This window comes from Cryptomeria japonica, chromosome 9 (genome assembly GCF_030272615.1).
Source record: "Cryptomeria japonica chromosome 9, Sugi_1.0, whole genome shotgun sequence".
NCBI lineage: Eukaryota > Viridiplantae > Streptophyta > Pinopsida > Cupressales > Cupressaceae > Cryptomeria > Cryptomeria japonica.
The window spans coordinates 749,625,118-749,644,306 of record NC_081413.1 but is presented as its reverse complement, the minus strand read 5'-3'; the positions used below and the strand labels follow the sequence as shown (position 1 = coordinate 749,644,306).

At 39.5% G+C, this 19,189-nt stretch overlaps 1 protein-coding gene across 1 annotated transcript in view; it reads right to left on the bottom strand.

Moving 5' to 3' along the window:
• LOC131064650 (zinc finger CCCH domain-containing protein 64) overlaps nt 1-19,189 on the bottom strand; it is a 184,682-nt gene that overhangs the window by 47,096 nt on the left and 118,397 nt on the right. Inside the window, exon 8 of the mRNA XM_059211204.1 lies at nt 16,066-16,162. Coding sequence (XP_059067187.1) covers nt 16,066-16,162 — 97 coding nt within the window. The remainder of the gene's footprint in view (nt 1-16,065; nt 16,163-19,189) is intronic.

The following is a 19,189-nucleotide window of genomic DNA, read 5'->3' as shown; positions in this document are numbered from 1 at the left end:
GCTCTCCAAATTCGCATTTAAAGGAATGATTGAATGATTTGAAATGCGAAGCAAAACTCCTCCAATATATAGAGCGCTCACCCCTTGCTTCCCCTAGGCCGACGTGGCAAAAAGGAGGCTAAAAAATAAATAAAATCTCCAAAAGGGGTGGCCGACCTGAAAAATAAAAGCAAAATAATGCCTTGAGTGCTCACCAATGAATTTTAATTTAATAAAAAATTAATTTTAAATGCCTCCAAAGTAAAATTTCGATTTTCTCAAGGCTTAAAATTGATTTATTAAATGCCAAAATGCTTTTTAATTTAATGCGAATTTAATTTTAATTTTCCAAATGCCTCAATTTTAGCAATTTTGGTGATCTAATGCAAATTGAAGAATATCAATTTTCAGAACAAGGCTTAAGGATGCTTCATGATGATTTCGCCTTGGACCCTCTCCAAGGGTCAGGGGCGATTTTTTGTTTTTAGCCTTGAATACTTCACATATTGACTCCAAAATCTCCTGGAGGATAAATTCACATCCAGTTAAGGCGTTGCACTTCAAATTTTGACATTTTCTATGAGGAAATTTAGGTGGAAATGTAGATTTTGCCCTGGACCTTCTCCAAGGGTCAGGAGCGATTTTTCAATTTTAAGTTGTAATCCACCTTGGCTTGATTGTTGAACCCTCAATGTTATCTCTAAGATCCATTTCCTTGCGCCACCAAGTTAATTCATCAACAATTTTGAAGGAAATAATGTCTTTTAGAGGAATTTCGCCCTGGACCCTCAGCAAGGGTCAGGAGCGATTTTCCATTTTTTGCTCAAAATTAGCATTTTTCAACGTTCAAAATCTCTTCAAGGCATTTCAAATAGGTTTTCTTACTAACTTCTAGACTTTGCTTTATCAAACTTTGGGGAAAAAGTGCACTTTTGGTGTTTTTCGCCCTGGACCCTCTCCAAGGGTCAGGTGCGATTTTTCAAATTTTGACTACAAATCCTCATTTTCTTGTCAAAACACTTCTTCACCAAGCAAGATTATGTCAATGCCTCCAAAATAAGCAATAAAATCCTCTTTCCAAGTTTTTCGCCCTAGACCCTCTTTGAGGGTCAGGAGCGATTTTTGCAAATTGGGCTTAATTCTCCATCATTTTTCATTGAAACTTTATTCACTACCAGGCAATGTCTTTCCTTTATCCCCTCCATCCAAATTTGCTTTGTTATTGCAAGGAAAAATAGGAGGTTTTAAAGTTTTCGCCCTGGACCCTCAGCAAGGGTCAGGAGCGATTTTTCAATTTTGGCTTGATTGCTTCCTTGTTGATCGTCCAAGTTATATTCAATGGGTAAGACATGCTTTCTTTCATCCCTTCCAATCATAAAAAACATTTTGACTTTGCAAGAAAAATGTGCTTTTGAAAATTTCGCTCTGGGCCTTCAGAGAGGGTCAGGAGCGATTTTTGCTATCTGGACCAAAATGCTTCACTTTTCATCTCGAAATGTCCTTGCTAAGGAAGATGTCATCTTGTTTCATGCTATGAATAGGATTTCATGTCCAAGAAGGTTAAAAAAAATGTGTTTATAAAGAACTTCGCTCTGGACCCTCAGAGAGAGTCAGGAGCGAAATTACTCTTCCTGGGCAAAACTCCTTCATCTCATCATCTTTAGTCAAGTCTGGATACTTTATCACGCTCCTTTCATCCTCCACCATGCCTTTGACATCCCAAATCGACCAAACAAGGCTAGAACCGACCTCCATAAGAATTTTCGCCCTGGACCCTCAGCAAGGGTCAGGAGCGATTTTGATGATTCCAACAAGATCCTTCATCACTTCAAGTTAAAACTCTTTCAGGCGGGTGGAGAAAGTCATCTATTTTCCATTCATGCTGAAAACTTGGTCTCTTTCTACTGCAAAATGAGGGAAATCAAAATTTCACCCTAGGCCCTCAACAAGGGTCAGGAGCGATTTTCGCCTTAGTCTCCAAAAATCATCACTTTTCTTGTCTTCAAAACTTCAAACTTCAATTGCCTTAAGTGACGTCCAATCATCCTTCCGGGAGACCCTGCACAAAACAATTTAGAAAAGTCAGTGACAAATAAGCTCAAACAACATTTTCGCCCTGGACCCTCAGCAAGGGTCAGGAGCAATTTTACCCTGTTAGGCCAAACAGTTCAAAATTTGAGTCTCAAACCACTTCATGAGGCAGAGTTAGGTCATTTTCAAGGCCAGGAACCAGTTAGCAAGTCCATCAAAAACAAGAAATTGTACTTAGGATAAAGTTCGCCTTGGACCCTCAGCAAGGGTCAGGAGCGAATTCTCTGTTTCAGGCATCATCTCACTTTCAAAAATTGATCAAAACTTCCCCAGGCAAGAACACACAATTTCTCCTTCAAAAATGCTAACACTTAGTCAAAACTGTGAAGCAAATCCAGTCTACAAGGAATTTCGCCTTGGACCCTCAACAAGGGTCAGGAGCGAATTTGACATTGTCAGGCTCTTGATCTATTTCATTCCCTGTTTAACTTAGCCTACTAAACTCACTCTCTTCACTGACCATGCTTCACTAACCCGGACTTTGAAACAAACTGGACTTGACTCTAAAAAACCCTTCTTTCAATTAGGACCTAACCTGAGACCTACTTTGACTCCCCTGAAAGGTTTACCTCATTTCAACAATCTCAATTCTTCAGGAAGACACTTACCAATTTTCCAAAATTTGACTGGACTTAGCTTGAATGATGTCAAAAAGGAACCCTTAGGGTTCAGCCCTAGCCCAAACAGACCACTCACTCACTCCAAAACCCTAAAACAAAGAGAAGAACAAGCAGAGAGAAAGCAAAACAAAAGCAAGAAGAGGGGGTCCCCATTCTAATGGGGCGATGTGTGAAATGGTCACAACAGATGCAAACCTAGGATATTGTTGCACCATCGACCAGCTCCGACCAGATCTCGAAAATTCCAAGTTTTGAACTAAAAAAGCTGAATCCCTAGATTTTAGGCTTTTTGCTTTTTCCGGGATGCAAACCTAGGGTTTACACTTGCACCATGGACCAGCTCCGACCAAATCTCGAAAATTCCAAGTTTTGACCTAAAAAGCTGAAATCCCTAGATTTTAGGCTTTTTGCTTTTTCAGATGATCCACCTAAAGCACGGATTTCAAATTTCAAGTTAATCCGGTTAAATTAGATTAAACTGTGAAATTTTGAAATTTCTTTGAAAATTCTTCTAAGTCTGGCTAACAAGGGTTTTGAAGTGTTTCTGCAGGTTCAAACCCCATCACGAAGGTTGAAGAGGCCATGAAGGTGCCAAGCTCAAAGTCCGCCATGCCAAGGGAGGTCATGTGGGTGCTGAGGTTAAAGTCCGCCATGCCAATGGAGGTCATGTGGGCGCCTTGCCTAAAGTCCACCATGAGTTGGGAGGTCACATGGGTGCCCACTCCAAAGTCCGCCCCACCTAAGGAGACCATGGAGGAGCAAGGGTTGAAGTCCGCCCAAGATCAAAGGAGGTCACATGGGTGCAAGGCTTGAAGTCCGCCCAAGGCATAAGAGGAGCCATGAAGGAGGTAACTCCAAAGTCCGCCCAGCCATGAAGAGGCCTAGCTAAAGTCCGCCCAAGTTTGAAGGGGCCACAAAGGAGCACTCTCCAAAGTCCGCCCAAGGTTGGGAGGCTAAGGAGGAGTGATCAAAGTCCACCCAAGGAGGAGAAGCACTAGAAGTCCGCCCAAGATGGAGAAGACACCAAAGTCCGCGACAGCAATGAAGAAACCTTGCTAGAAGTCCGCCCAAGATGCTAAGTCAAGCAAGAGGAGTGTAGCTTAAAGTCCGCCCAAGCAAGAAGAGGGGCTATGAAGGAGCTAACAACAAAGTCCGCCCGACCTTGATGGAGACCATGAAGGCGCTAAGGCCAATGTCTGCCCCACCTTGATGGAGACCATGGAGGAGCAAGGGTAAAAGTCCGCCCAAGGCTGAAGAGGCTATGTGGGGGCTAAGGTAAAGTCTGCCCAAGGTTGAAGGGGCCATGAAGAGCCCAAGGTAAAGTCCGCCCAAGGTTGAAGGGGTCATGAAGAGACCACCAAAGTCCGCCCAAGCTTGCCAAGTGTTGGGAGCAACCTCCAAAGTCCGCCATAGGCTAGGAGGGTCCATGGAGGAATCAACACCAAAGTCCACCAAGGTAAAGGAGGCCATGGAGGAGTCAACATCAAAGTCCGCCCCAATGCCTTAGTCAATTTTTCACGTTAATAAAGGCCACGAAGGAGTTCTAGGCAAAGTCCGCCATACCTTGGAGAGGTTGGCAAAATTCGCCAAAATTTGAAAAAGATGGAGATAAAATTCGAAAAATCAACCTACACATGGAAGGTCAAACAAAGTCAACAAAATCCACAAAGAGTTCAAATTAAATCCAAAATGAAGAAATATCTAAATAAAAAAAAAAATCCTCAAAATAAATCCAAAATGGAAAGTATTTTTTGAGAATATTGAGGGAGTATTAAAAATTTATTAAGATATTAATTCAAAATGGAAAGTTTTTTTTTGAAAGGGAATATTGGAGGATTAATGAATATCTTCAAACTTAAATCGAAATGGAAAGTTTTTTTTTAGAATTAGAAGTATGAGTTGGATGATTTTAGGGGTTTTTCTTAAAACTTGTCTACAAATACTTCATTATCAAATTCATTATTACATCAAGAAGTTCAAAATTACTAAGGAAAGCTTGGTGAAAGTTCAGTTTGACGAACATCTAGACAAGGATTTTGACATTTTTTGAAGATTTCTAGCCCTGTTTCTGCACATTCGAAAGTAAAATCCAATTCAAAATGCAGATTTAATGGATTTTTCTGAATATTTTCAAGAACTTGAGAAATATTTTTTTTGGTTGAGTATGAAAATTTTCGAAGGTTTTAACACTTGATGGTGACTTCAACCAGCTTCAAGGTTGAGGGTCTGGAGGTGAAAATTCAATTTTTTTGGCTAAGTATAAATTTTTTTCGAAAGTTTTAACACTTGATGGTGACTTCAACCAGCTTCAAGGCTGAGGGTCTGGAGGTGAAAATTCAATTTTTTTGGCTAAGTATAAAATTTTTTCGAAAGTTTTAACACTTGATGGTGACTTCAACCAGCTTCAAGGCTGAGGGTCTGGAGGTGAAAATTCAATTTTTTTTGGCTAAGTATGAAAATTTTCGAAAGTTTTAACACTTGATGGTGACTTCAACCAGCTTCAAGGCTGAGGGTCTGGAGGTGAAAATTCAACTTTTGTGGCTAAGTAATGAGAGTGAAAAAAAATGGAAAATTTTCCAACACTTAGCCATTTCGCGGCCACGTTTTTTCTAACTTAAAGTTTTTATCATTCATCTACAGGTTTTGAGCACCATGAAGTTCCAGGTAGATAAAGATGCTCCTCCAGAGTCAAGGATGACTTCCAAGTGGAAGAACATCAGCGACACGAACCTCGGACACATCAATCTAAGGGAGTTTAAGAAGCGAATGTTTGGTCTGGACAACCTTGTGCCTACCACCATTGTGTGGAAAATGATGAAGAGTGGTATCGTGCACGCTGCCGGCTTCCTCCCCACCATGCAGTGCAATGAACTAGTAGTTGAATGTGCCAAACACTACAACCCCATCAGTAAGGATATTGTTGCACCTGATGGAAGAGTGTTGGCGAATGTCAGTGATGAGGCCATCAGAGAGGCCTTCAGGATCCTTGAGTACCACAACACAGTATATATGACCAAGGACGAAGCTGACAGTTTGTACCATGATCACCTGGAAGAATATGATGCCATAGTTAATCATTCCTGGCTAGACAAGCCGAGGAAGGGCGCCTCTAAACTCCAGAGAAAAAGCCTAGTGCGAGCATACTTCAAGGAGGACATTGGGGACATGATTGTCTTACTCAATAGAATAATAGGAAATCCTCAGGGAGCTCCATTCGAACACTGGATGTATTATTTTATTAATGAAATAATCAATGGAGTAAAAATGATAGACTGGGCCCGTATGATCAGCGACAGTTTAGACAGCCAGCTAAGGAATCTGGAGGCAAATAGGACTTTCTTCATGAGTTCTTACTTGTTCTATTCTTTGGCCAGGACCTACAGGTACAGAGGTCTCACTTGTAGAGGAGAAGTTGGGAACAAGGAGAACCAATTTCCGGTATATGATTGCTATCCCCAGCTCCATATGGAGGAGAAGTTCCATTTCAAAAGGGTGAATGATGCCTTCCTAATGCACATTACCCAGACCCTTCAAGGTGGCCTGCACCAGAGGCTCTCTCAAGAGTCTATAGACTTCATCGGTCAGTTCGGGTGTTGGTACATCCAATATCCAAAGTTCACTTACCTCCGAATTCAGGGATTCTCTGGTCCTCCATACAAGCTTCCAACTTACCCTACCAACCGAGTGGTGTTGCTCGAGGTTGTGAGACAATTGGAGGAGTATATAGTGATTCAAAGGGATAAGCAGAAGAAGGCAGGCACATCCTCACTTACAATTGGTAATGGGCTGGAAACATGTCCATCATCACAAGCTGCAGCTACCGCTGAGAAAGAACTGGCCTGGTATCCCTTTTACCAATACAAGGCAAGAAAAGATTTCGATCCATTCCAGAGGATAAAGAAGATCGAAGGGACAACGTTTGAGCACAGACTGGATCTGGAAGACTACTGGGCTAATGCAGCCGATAGTTTCGAGATCCGAAAGAGGTTCTGGTCTAGAATTCCTTTAAGTATGGTGAGAGCAACAGAAGTGTTCAAAGTTGCCGATCAGGTGGAAGAAAGCCTAGAACTTCAGCAGCCGGGTTTTGAGAAGATGAAGAATGAACCTTTAGTCTTGATAGATTGGACAGAGCGAGAAAAATCAGATCTAGCAGACCTCATGAGGTCAGTGGTTGAATACTCAAGGTGGTGGGCATCTGAAAAGACAAAACAGTTGAAGGCCAAAGGTATGGTTCTAACTTATGAATTAATGGGAGTGGATGATACTCTATCCGTCCACCCTTGTACCTTCGCCGGTGATGCTCGGAATCGGGAAAGCGTTGGATCTCGAAAGAGAAAGGAGTTGGGTGGAAGCTCCACAAAGTGCATAGGGAAAAGGGTTGTAGTTGAGAGAAGAGAATCTAGCGAAAGTCACTCCATCCTAAGTACTGCTTCCATTGCGCCTGATCAGAGTACAATTGGGGAACAAGAGATAAATATCTATGTGAGTGATGATGAAGTAAGAGTGCTTTCTCAGCCAGTTGAGGAGGTGATGGAGAAGGTCTTCCGAACTCCAGACAGGGGGCAGGATGAAGCCCCTATAATTTTCTTGGATGGCATACTAGCGAACCCAGGAGAAGCAGACGATGAGTTTGATCGGAATACTCTAGAACAATCAACCATTCTTGATTGGCTGAGAGCAAGAATAAAGGCCAAGGTTCCCAAGGAGGTTCACTCAACCGAGGAGGCTACCGCAGCATTCCTGGAGAAGGTGAATGAGCCTGCCGCAGCTAAACCGCCCAAACCAGCCAGGAAGTTCTCCCTGATTCAGAGAGACAGTGCCAGATTCAGGACAGTCCAGATAGCAGTGCCCAAAGAAGGGAAGACTAGGGACAATGTCACCGCAGATGACTACAAGATCACCACCATAGAGATGGGTAAGCCTACCCAGGACCAGGAGGTCCAATATTTTGACGACTCCTGTAATGTTCTAAAGACAAGGCTGGCTCATGAGAAAGAAAAGAGAAAGAAAGTGGAAGAAGAGAACCAGCAGTGGAGGAAGTATGTTCTCCATCTTACCAGCCCGCTCAACCATGAAGTCCCAGCTACTCCACCACAGCCTCTTTAGCAGGGATCAATGAAGGGATCGTACACTCAAGAAAAGGAGTGGATTTCAGATGCTGTGATACGTGCTGACACCCTGGTAGAAAACTTAGTATCAGCGCATGAGGCAACTTCTTTGTTGATTGATCGTATCCAGGATCTATCATTCAATTGGGAAGAAGTGGATGAAATTCAGAATGAAATACTCCCTCACCTAAAGGTCATCTGAGGCATGTCAAAGAAGAGCTTAGTGGATGCAGGCATCATACAGACAGGAGACAGGTACGACTTCGGCACGTGGTACTATGCTCTGGTCACTCGGATTGAAGTCCTAAAGAAATCCGAGATCAAGTGTTTCGAGACAAAGGCAAGGGTTGGAGAGATCCTAGGCAAGGTATTCCAGGTGGCGTCAGAGATCTGGCAGAAGGAAAGCCTAAGGGAGAAGCATTTACAAGCAGAGAACCTGAGAGCCAGGATTCAGACAAGCTTCTTCCGAGATTCAGGGATGATTGACAAAGGCGATCTTTCTAAGATTGCCAACTTCCTCTCCATCGATGACAACTTCCTCACCCAGGCAGTGGAGTGGGAAGGCATCCTTGCTACGTGCGCCGAAGATGTGGATCTCGTCGACTTCCAAATTGGCGGTTTGCCAAGTGTCACCATAGAGGAGGTCAAGCTCGTGGTGTCCAGATACGTTGAATCTCTGAAAGAGGAAAGTGGCCACTCACCTCAGTAAAATTAGTAGCTGCGCCACTTGTCACTCTTTCATTTGCTTGAATTGATAGTATTTCGGGAAACCCTAATTAGGGTTTAGGACTTTCAATCTTGGCCCTTGATCACTGTTTGATCTCGGCCATTCATTTATTTTTGAGAAACTATATAAGGTTGCCTCCCCTCATTTGAAAAGGGTGAGGTTTTTGATGTATTGTTGCTTAAGGTCATTTCCAGATAATATATTGCATGTGCGCTGCTTTGTAATCTCTATTATTTGAATGATTTGCATGGTTTCAATTGCCTCAACACTTAGTTAGAAACAATTTAGATTTGCTTTCACTATTGTTAATTTGAATGAAGGATTTGATAAGTATCAATTAATGGTGTATCTTCGCTCATACTTTTGGTAAATGGATGATTTCCATTCTACCATGCAAAGTTAGTCTGAGCCCATCCCCTGTGCATCCCAACATAGTCGATCATAAGCACAACCCATTGAAGATTGCACCGGCCTTTTGTAGTTGTCCCTAGTGTGGCGAAGCAAGGTTTGGTTTCTCGAGAGCACCCAGTTGACACCGTCTCCAAAATTCGTAGGATTAGATTAGCCTTCCTAAACCCTATCTCTTTTTCCCTTTCTTTTGAAAGTCTAAATCCTAGAAAACCCCCCAAAAAAGAAGAGCCTAAATTGCTAAATCCATCTAAGTCCAGCAGTTCAAAAGAATACTTGTCAAACGTAAGTCCCCCTTGAAAATTTCAGCATACACTACCCAAGAAGCTATTCCACTAAAGTCGCTTGTTCGCACATATAGACCTTGGAATCAGTAGTGATTTTTCAAGAGAGGATAGAATACCTTCGGGTATCCTATCCTAATGTTTGGTAGATGATAAAACAGACACCAACAGGGCCCATATTAGAAAATTAAAAAAAAATTGAAAATACGACATTTTTTATTATTTTAATATTTTTTAAGTCTTAGATGTGGGGGACGTCTCGCCATCCCCGACACAGATTGGGGACGTCCCAGTCATCCCTGGGACGTACAGACGTCCCCCCATTTCGGGGACGTCCCCTCTAAATTCTTGGCAATTTGGGGATGGGGGGAAACGTCCCCTGGCCGTCCCCAGGTCCCCGAAACGTCCCCGAGACTGGGACGGGGGGTTTCATGCCGAGGACGCATCCCCAGGTTACATAGATTATATATCAACTTGCAATATCAATAAGAACAAAAAATAGTGATTAAGAAGATAATCATTTTGAACATGATTTTTTTTTAATCATGTAAAATTCACATGCATTTATATGTAATACAATAAAACATAATTGAATTCACGAGTTTGATAGAAGTATGATAATATCATCTCTTAACCTTACATTAAAAAATAGAAAAATAGAAAAAAAATGGAAAAAATTGATTCAAATCATCATAAATCAATTAAATTTTAATCAATCACAAACTAAGTTACTAGATACGGCATCAAAAGTCTGGGTGTCTGTCTGGGTTTGAGCTGGGTTTGGGTCCAAGCCGAGTGCGATTCTAGGTTCGCTGCTGGCACTAATAAAAACTTGTCTTTTTTTTGCAGATTTTTCTCCTGCGTGTCTCGGTACAAAATCAATGTGGGCGCTTCAACCTCTGCTCCACCCCTACCTCTTCCCCCACCGTGCTACTATATTTGTTCGCAAGCCCTAGAGCGAATTCCACATCCATCAAGGGTAATGGTAATCAAACGAAGTTTATATCTAATAAAAGGCAAATTGATATATGTAAGTTTATTTATTAAAAGACTTTAAAATTAATAAATAAATTGATATATTTAAGTTTATAATTAAATAAAAAAATAAGTTTATTTATTTATTAATTTTAAAGTTTTTTAATAAATAAAATTGATATATTATAATATATTAAATTATTAATAATATGTTTGGATAATGGTCGTTTTCGTGATCTATGGTGGTGAAGTCTCTATGTTGCTGGAACTCTCTAGGTTGTTGATTTAGATGGGCCCTTTGTGAGTTGTATTATTGTTCCCATAGTTGAAAAACTCGGACTCGGCAAACCAAAAATTTGGACTCGGACTCGGACTCGTGAAAGACTCGTGAAAGACTCGGCAAGGACTCGGCAAAAAAAAAAACCGTAGTTTTACAAAAAAACATAAAGAAATTAATGCATTTAGAGAACATAAGAGCCATAATTGAAACATTACACATGTCACATACTCATAGTTTCAAACTTTCAACTCTAAAATGTATAATACCAAGATTTCTTCAATGCTAATTATGCTTTTATATGGAGCCTAATCAGACTCGGAGGTTAAATTTTCCCCACTTCCATCGGCGCAATTTCCCCCTATATTTTTTGACAGGGGTTTGGGGGCAATGCCCCCAAGTTGGGGTCAAGGGGCATCGCCGAAGGATCCTGAAATTTGACTAAGTCTGGAAAATTGAAGAATCCTCCAAAAACTAGATTTTGCATTATAACTCCTGGAGGTCCGAAACCACTCTCAAACATCCTGATAGTATATATGGAATATAACTTAAAGTCTGGAATGTCATCCTGATCTTCAAATGCCCTGAAATTTGGCTAAGTCTGGAATGTCTTCCTGATCCTGAAATCTGACTAAGTCTGGAAAATTGAAGAATCCTCCAAAAACTAGATTTTGCATTATAACTCCTGGAGGTCCGAAACCACTCTCAAACATCCTGATAGTATATATGGAATATAACTTAAAGTATAAGCTTATACTTAAATGTTATATTCCATATATGAATCCTGACGGAGAGACCAAATTTTTTCACATGTTAAACTCAATTTTAAAGCTTGCATGACATTTTTTCTGGGTCGCGCGAGTCCATCTGAAAGACTCGCGAGTCCATGCAAAAGACTCGCGCGAGTCCTTGCAAAAGACTCGCGAGTCTTTCAAATGGACTCGCCAGGACTCGCCTCGCGAGTCCTTGGCGAGTCGACTCGTGGCTCCCATGGACTCGCGAGTCTGTGGCGAGTCCGTGGCGAGTCCACGAGTTTTAAAACTATGATTGTTCCTTCTCTGATTTGATAAATTTTTATCCCCCTTTTTCCAATATCTATACATATGGGCGTAATATCTATACATATGGGCGTACCCATACCCAAGTGAAAAAAATTGCCATACCTGCATATCCGTATCCATACCTGCACCAATTTATATGCCTAAAAACAGATTAAAACAGTGGAACTAACTAATGCAAATCCAAAATTCTAAAAATTTCTTCAAATCACATAAAAAATCTTCCCAATTAGTTCTAGAATGCTTGCTTGCTGCTGTGTGTCGAGGAGCAACGAATGAAGGGTTTTAGAGGCAAAAAATCGTGTTTTTATTGCATTTTTTTTCCATTTTTTCCTGCGTGGAACCCACATTTTCCCTTATTTACACCAAAGCGAGTTTTCAGCTCAAACTCATTGAGTTTTGGCCATTAGTCACCAAAAAACTCAGCGAATTTTCCTCTACAACTCATGATACAAACTAAATGAGTAAAGCTTGTCAAATTCACACCATAAAAAAGGCAAGTACTCAAAGACTCGCAGAGTATGTAAACAAAGCTCATAAGACTCAGCAAGCTATACAATCTATTACAACACACATGCCATGTCACATAGCAAGTTTTTAGCTCAGACTCACTAAGTTTTGGCAATTACTCACCAAAACACTCCGCGATTTTCCCTCCATGACTCGCCATACAGACTCAACGACTAAACCTTGGAAAACTCGTGCCAAAAAAAAAAGCAGTGAGTACTCAAAGACTAAACAAGCATGTAAACTATGCTCAAAAGAATCTGTGAGCTATAGAATCTATTACTGCACACATGCCATGTCGCAAATGGGTGGGAAGGACTATAGCTTAAAATTTCCCAATAGAATGCAATAGACATTACTCAATGAGATGCAAGAACACATTGCAAAGTGTAGCTAGTGTTGTCAAAAGTTTAGCATTCCAAAGAACCCCATCAGCTCTTCATGGTTCAATATTCAAGTTATGAGTCTATTGTCATCATGAAACAAATGAAACATTAGCAATTAGAAGCTCATCTTGAATACCTCCAAAAGTTTGGAAAATTTACCTAATATTAGATGATATACATTATTTTTGTTCTTTGCTTTTCAACTAAGAATCAGACTTTTCTTTTTGGGGAGGATGATCTTTTCCCTAAAATCAACTTGTGTTTTGTTAGTCATTTCTTGATTTGTAGGTAGTTTCTAGGAGTTGGTTGTAAGTGGTTGTCGACAATTGTGTTCCATTTGGCAACCATAGGGCACTTTACGACAATATTATTATAGTCTAGGAAAGAAGTATGATTTGAGGCACAATCTTCTCTAGTCTACGATTTGGATTGTGCAAACACTACCAGACTAAAGCAATTTTTGGTTTTCGTCTAGAATTATTTGGTATGTACCACTATATTTTATTTATATTGCAATTGATAGTGTTAGAGATTTAATTGTCAACAATTACAATGCTCAAAATTTTACATTTAGATGACACTTTTTTAGCCGTTTGTGGATGGAAATAAAAATTTGGAAAACAGAAAAAGAAATAATTCGCCCAAAACCTCAAGCAATAAGCATTCCCCCAAAGAAGTGATGAGGTTATGTCATGAGATGGACCACATTAAAGGCATAATGTTTCTATTTCCTAAAACCTTGGCTTTTTGATACATTTTTGGTATTTTATTTTCCAAGGCCCTTTGGAGCATTTTTCAAAAAAATAGTATTCCATTTGAATGAAATTGAAGAACGGCAACTCCGAAGCTTTCCAATGGATTATTACAGTTCCAGATTTCAAGCACCGGTAAAGAGTTGACCCAGCAAGGTGACCATCTGTAGTGACCGACCCCGGATCACGGAATCACAACCGATCGTAAGTCAGATTTTTTTTGATTTTTTTTTTTCTGATTTTTTGGTTTTGGAGTTTTTTTATTTTTGTGTTTTGATATTTTTTTGATTGCTATGTGATTTGTAATTGATTGAAAACAATGCCAAATTCTGGAAATACAAAATAAACTGAAACAAGTGCTGATTTCAACTAGAAAGCATACAATGAAAATTTTGTAACATACCATTAACTCCAAAATATTTGCAATGTAAGTCCAATAGGCAGGATGTGAAGGATCAGGTCTGAAAACTGATTTTTAACAGCATAACCAGGTCTGATACAATCAAATTCACATTCCCACTTGCTACATTTAATGACTTATTTGTGGACTAATGCTGGAAATGGCGGATCACAGTCTGATATGATGCAAAATTCCTACTGGCAGTAGTTCGACCTGTCATAGAAGTGGTACAGCCTGTTTGTAAGCTGCTGAAACTACTGGATCTGCAACAGCAGGAGTCCGATCTGCCAATACTAAGGTCTGATCTGCAACCTGCCCCTTCGATTTTTCTCTTTACACTGACTGATTTACTGCTTCTTTCACCAAATAAGCTGATAAAGATAAATTGTCCTATAGAATACCCTTAGATGGTCTCACACACCTGTAGGCATTCGACCTTCTGAGAGTGTACGTTCTCAAAAGCTCTGCAATCACTTCTGAAACCGTGCACAAGGCTCCAATACCAAGTTTCTGCTGTAAAAATGAGTTCTTGAATCCCCAATTTCCCACCAACGTCACTTTATTAACTTCCCATGGATCGAATTCCCTCCAAAAGGCATTTTTGGCATATTCTTTGGTTATTCCTTGGAATATGCTCTCTCTAATTGGTTTGAACCTCTTGGAGATGCATAACTTAATTTTATTTCATTATGTTTTTAAAAACGTTACGTGTCCTAGGCATCATGACTCCCAAGGGGGTCCACTTCGCCCCTTTTTATAATAATAATATAATAACTTTATTGAAGCATTTTATTTAAATAAATGAAGATATTAAAGTTATTATTTAAATATTCAAATTTATTCCCTGAAATCACACCCAATAACCCCCAAACTGAAACCTGATGGTGCCACTGGCACCGGGGGTGATGACTGGGTGTAGTGCTCCAACTGCCAATCTCCCCTAAAAATTAGGGATCCTCCTCAAATACTAAGGAACGGCCCCTAATCACTGAAATTCACTTCACTAGCTCCCTGACAATTCTCCCAACATCCTGGTGGGTCCACTGGTGACTACTAGTCTGCTCCTAAAAAATAGGAACCTCCCTAAAATTTAGGAGACAGTTACCGAACAACCGGTGATGCTCCCAGTGTCTCCTGCTATGCTTCCCCAAGCTCCGAATGAGCTAACAGTCACTCCCTAAAAAATAGGAGCCCTTCCTAAAAAGTAGAAAACTGGCTCAAAGCTCCAAAAACGACTCATATGCCTACCCAAAGTCTCTCGGTCCACTGTATAAGTCCTCTGTCCACTGTATAAGCCTATGGGGACTCTTGTCAATAGGTAACCCCTACAAAAGATACTGACCTAGGAAATGGGGACATTACACCATCTTGAGGAAATTTCACACTAAACTGTCACTAGATCAAATGATGGACACCCCAAGGTATCATTGGGGGGGAGAAGTGGGGAAACCACAAACAAAATAACTTGAACTATCAATGTTATGGTTGCACTAACAGAGAAAAAAGACAAAACAAATAACAACCTTTGATCCAAAAACATAAAATTCAACTTTTGTCGGACATCGACTAAGCTTGGTCCTCTCCAATAGATGCTCCTCCTTATATTCTTGGTACTCTTTCCTTTTGCAATCTGGATTGAATAATCGTTAACCATGGAACTCCTTGCGACCAAATCCCAGCTATATGTAAAAGTTAAAAATATCCTAAAACATATCCAACTGAAGTAGAAGTTTCAATTCTCCAAATGCAGCTATTAACTATGCTAGAGAGTAAAAAAACAAAATTAGGACTAGCCCAGCCTTAATAGTTGAAATCCTAAAGTGGGAGTACAGCCTTCGATACCTTTGTTTTAATTGATGACACCATGCATAAATTGCCATTATGTCTCATTAATGATACTCACCTCATCCACAATCCCAAAGCTTTGAAGAATCATATGTTCAAGGTAATCATACATGATGCAAGAAGCATTATCTAAGCCGATGAATACTTGTCATTTATGAGACAAACAAGGATAACTCAATAACTCTACATGCTAGTTTTAAACCTTTATAAACTCTTCATCATGAAAATATCCATCACTCTTCCATGGAAATGTTTTAAAGAATGTCTCTAAAGTAATATTCATGGTTTAAATATAAGTTTTTTACCATAATAATTTTAAATGTCATTCACAGCTTGGCCTGAAAACTTTTAATCGTATGCATAGTTACTTAGACATGTCATTTGGGTGTTGAGGTCTGGTTAGGTGTATAAAACCATTCAGAATAGATAAAAATATTTTTTAAGTCCGCCCTATCAAGACAACTTTTTCCATAGGAATCAATAAGAGACTATCTAGACATGCTGCTCTGGTAAAGTCCCTAGGGACTCCTCAAATTCCTAAAAATCCTACTCCATAGTTTATTGCTTACCGAATGCAAATATACAGAAGGATAAAATATTGATAGGATATTAAATGGCACTTTAAGCATTTGAGTGTTGAAAACTCACCAGGTTTGATTACATCAAATTCAAACCCTAACTTCTTGCCTGCAGATATAAATTCACTTCGCACAGCTGATGCCTTGGATAATGGTATGGGAACAACCTGCTCATTAAGCAAAAAGCTTATTACTTCCTGCCGTAGGCAAAAGGAATTATAGAAACATTTCCTTAACTAGCCATTATTAAATAGACCTTCAAACAAATCAAAATCAGTTATAATTTATTATTTAATATTTATCCATGTTTTCTTGTCAATATCGAAAGAGCAACAATGCTCATTTCTTACTAAATTAAAAAAATTATGATTTATCTCAATTGATATTTGATAAAAGGTTTAGTTTCAGTCATATTGCTCCCAATGTATAGTTCACGTAAATAATAATAAATTCTTTGTTATAAAAGCATGAGAAAAGTGGCAACTGTCTTACTTTTCTAATTTTTAAAACTAAAATAAAGTGTGATGTCCACTTGTTCTCAAGTCAAAGTTATCAATTGTGGTTGTACTTGCAAGTGGTTTGTAGTCAATTTCAGTCCCCTCAAGTGTCATAAAAATTTTTTAAGTCAACTTAATAATCTTATCAACATGATAATCCATGCAAAATGATTATGTTCTGATAGCAGAAATACAGGATTTAACTGCAGCATGTGATATCCTAAACTCAAATAAAATTGTTTCTGCAATTTCACAATGGACAATGAATGAAACCTTAACACATTTTGATCAATGAGATTCCAATGTGATCAGGGTGAGAGCATAAAGTGAAAGAAATTTAACTGATACTACAGCAAAATGCATGTTGGTGGCAACCCACACAACTTACATAGCACTGTTACAAAATCTAGAATTATTGAAATGTTTATTCAGGTGGCAACTCTTCTCAATTAATAACAAACTGACTATGAAACATCTGAAACTGGTCTTGGCACAAGCTAACATTGATTCTGAAAGAAAATTGCACAAGTTATTTGTAATGTCCCCTTCTCAGTGAGGAGTAATCAGTGGTCCATTGGCCTATCCCGGAGACCCATAGGCTGATCTGCAACTTCATTCGTGGATTCCTTCTGGGTTTTTCAAGAGCTCCACAGTGATATAAAATGCATTCAATTTTGAGAGGAATTCTGAACTTACTATTTTTAGTGAGTTGGTGGCAGTTGTCGGGGTTTTGAGATTATTCTAAGTTTTCTGAGCTTCTTCTCATGGTTCGAAAAGCAGGCTGTTTGGAGTTGTTTTTGGGACTTACTATTTTTAGTAAGTGCCATTTCAGGCAGTTCTATTTTTAGCAGTGCAGTTCAGAGCCCCAGTCTAGTCCAGTTGTTGGTTTTTGGTATTTCAACCCATCAGTTCAATTTGGCATAATCAGTATTTGATTTTCAGTGATTTATTAAATATTATTACTTTATGCTAAAGTTAATATTTAATGTGTTTTTGGATGATTTATGGAAAAATACTTTGCACCTAAAAATATTATATTTTTCCTAAGTTGGTGGCATGAGAAAAGGAGGCATATTTCATGAGTTTATTATGTTTTAAGTTGTAAGTCATACACCAAGGAAAAAAGTTCGAACTTTTTGCCTAGGAGTTGGACGCCAAACATATGAGGGCGTGGGAAATGAAATGCAAATGAGGAAGTTGTAATTTGGATGCCATTTGGAAGTGAATTTGGGGTCTCATAATCTATAAATATGAGAGTTTTGTCTCTCATTTGGGATCTTGAACATTTTCATAACGAAGTGCTGCCAAAATTGTGCCAGACCTTTGCTTCGAAGTTGCATGCTTCCTACCTTGTACCAGTTTCGTGCTTGGGAGATAGCACCTAGCTGTGAGAGAGCTTATTTCTCATTCAGAGGAGTAGATTGAGCTTCAAAGTGATGGAGTTTGTTGTTATATTTTCAGTTTTCTGATTGCTGCTATGTTTTTGGTGTGTGTTGGGCGTATAGTGGCTGAAGCAATCTTTCATTCGTACCTCCCTATCTGTTGAGTGTTTCGATATGGGTATTGGCTCTGATTTTCTCTTTACCATAGGCGATGAAGTACTCCAAATTGCAGAAGACAGTTTGCTGATCTGATTTTTATATTGCTGGTCGAACTTTTCTGCTGGGCCGCCCCTTCCATAGCTGCCTTGGGATGCATGCAGCTGGTTTCAGACTTTGAAGTTGCAGGTTTGAGGTTCTAAAATGTTTGCTTCTGTCATATTAGTCATTTGCTTTTGATTTGGTGTGATTTCGAGTAGATTCGAGTTAGTTATGAGCATTTTGGTGTTTCCAGTAGTGGTTGGTCTGCGTATTATTGACTTTCAGAATAAAGAACAGCAGTAGTTGCTTTATGTTTGAGTTGGTTTTAGAGGTAGATATCATTTGTGATCAACATTGTTCTTCTTTTCTAAGCATTTCTCTCTATATTGTAAGGTTGAATAGTAGTACTTTCAACCACTTCTGGATTGTAAACCATACCCCACTAAAAAGTGGAAGAGGCTGGCTTGCTGCCTACATTTGATATTTGTAATTTTGTCATCCCGCTGCATAAGCGGTTGAGTGATTTATGTTTGTAATGGTCCTCCCGCTGCATAAGCGGTGTTTGCCACATACGGGTAAACGATTAAACGCAGAAAGTAAATGCACAGAACATAATGGAAATATATTAAAGAACCAGTTTCTGTATTAATTCAACAGTCCATGTACATCAAGTGCTTATAACATCACATCTAGATATGACCATAATGATCCTACTTCGAAGGAAAGGTATGCAATATATAATACCCAAAGGGATGCGACCAACCGTCACGTCCAACCGCCCTTCGGGAAGACTAACTGACTGTCGTAACCCACAATTACCGACAACTACATAACATATTACGACAACATCATCCCCCCCAAGAAAAGAAGTCGTCTCTGGACGACTTAATACAAAATAGAGATGATGTTCATACATTAAACAGAATCAAGGTATAGAACTGCAGGAACTGCTAATGCCAGTCGAGCTCGGAACTCATACACCTACTGCATCCTCGCCTAAAAACCCTTTTCTGCTACCATCCGATGCTCAAGTGCGGATTTCACCATTAGTGCTTCCGCAAGGAGGTCTTTTTTTTTCCTTGACATCACAGTCTTTCTCTGCCTAAACCAAACTTGT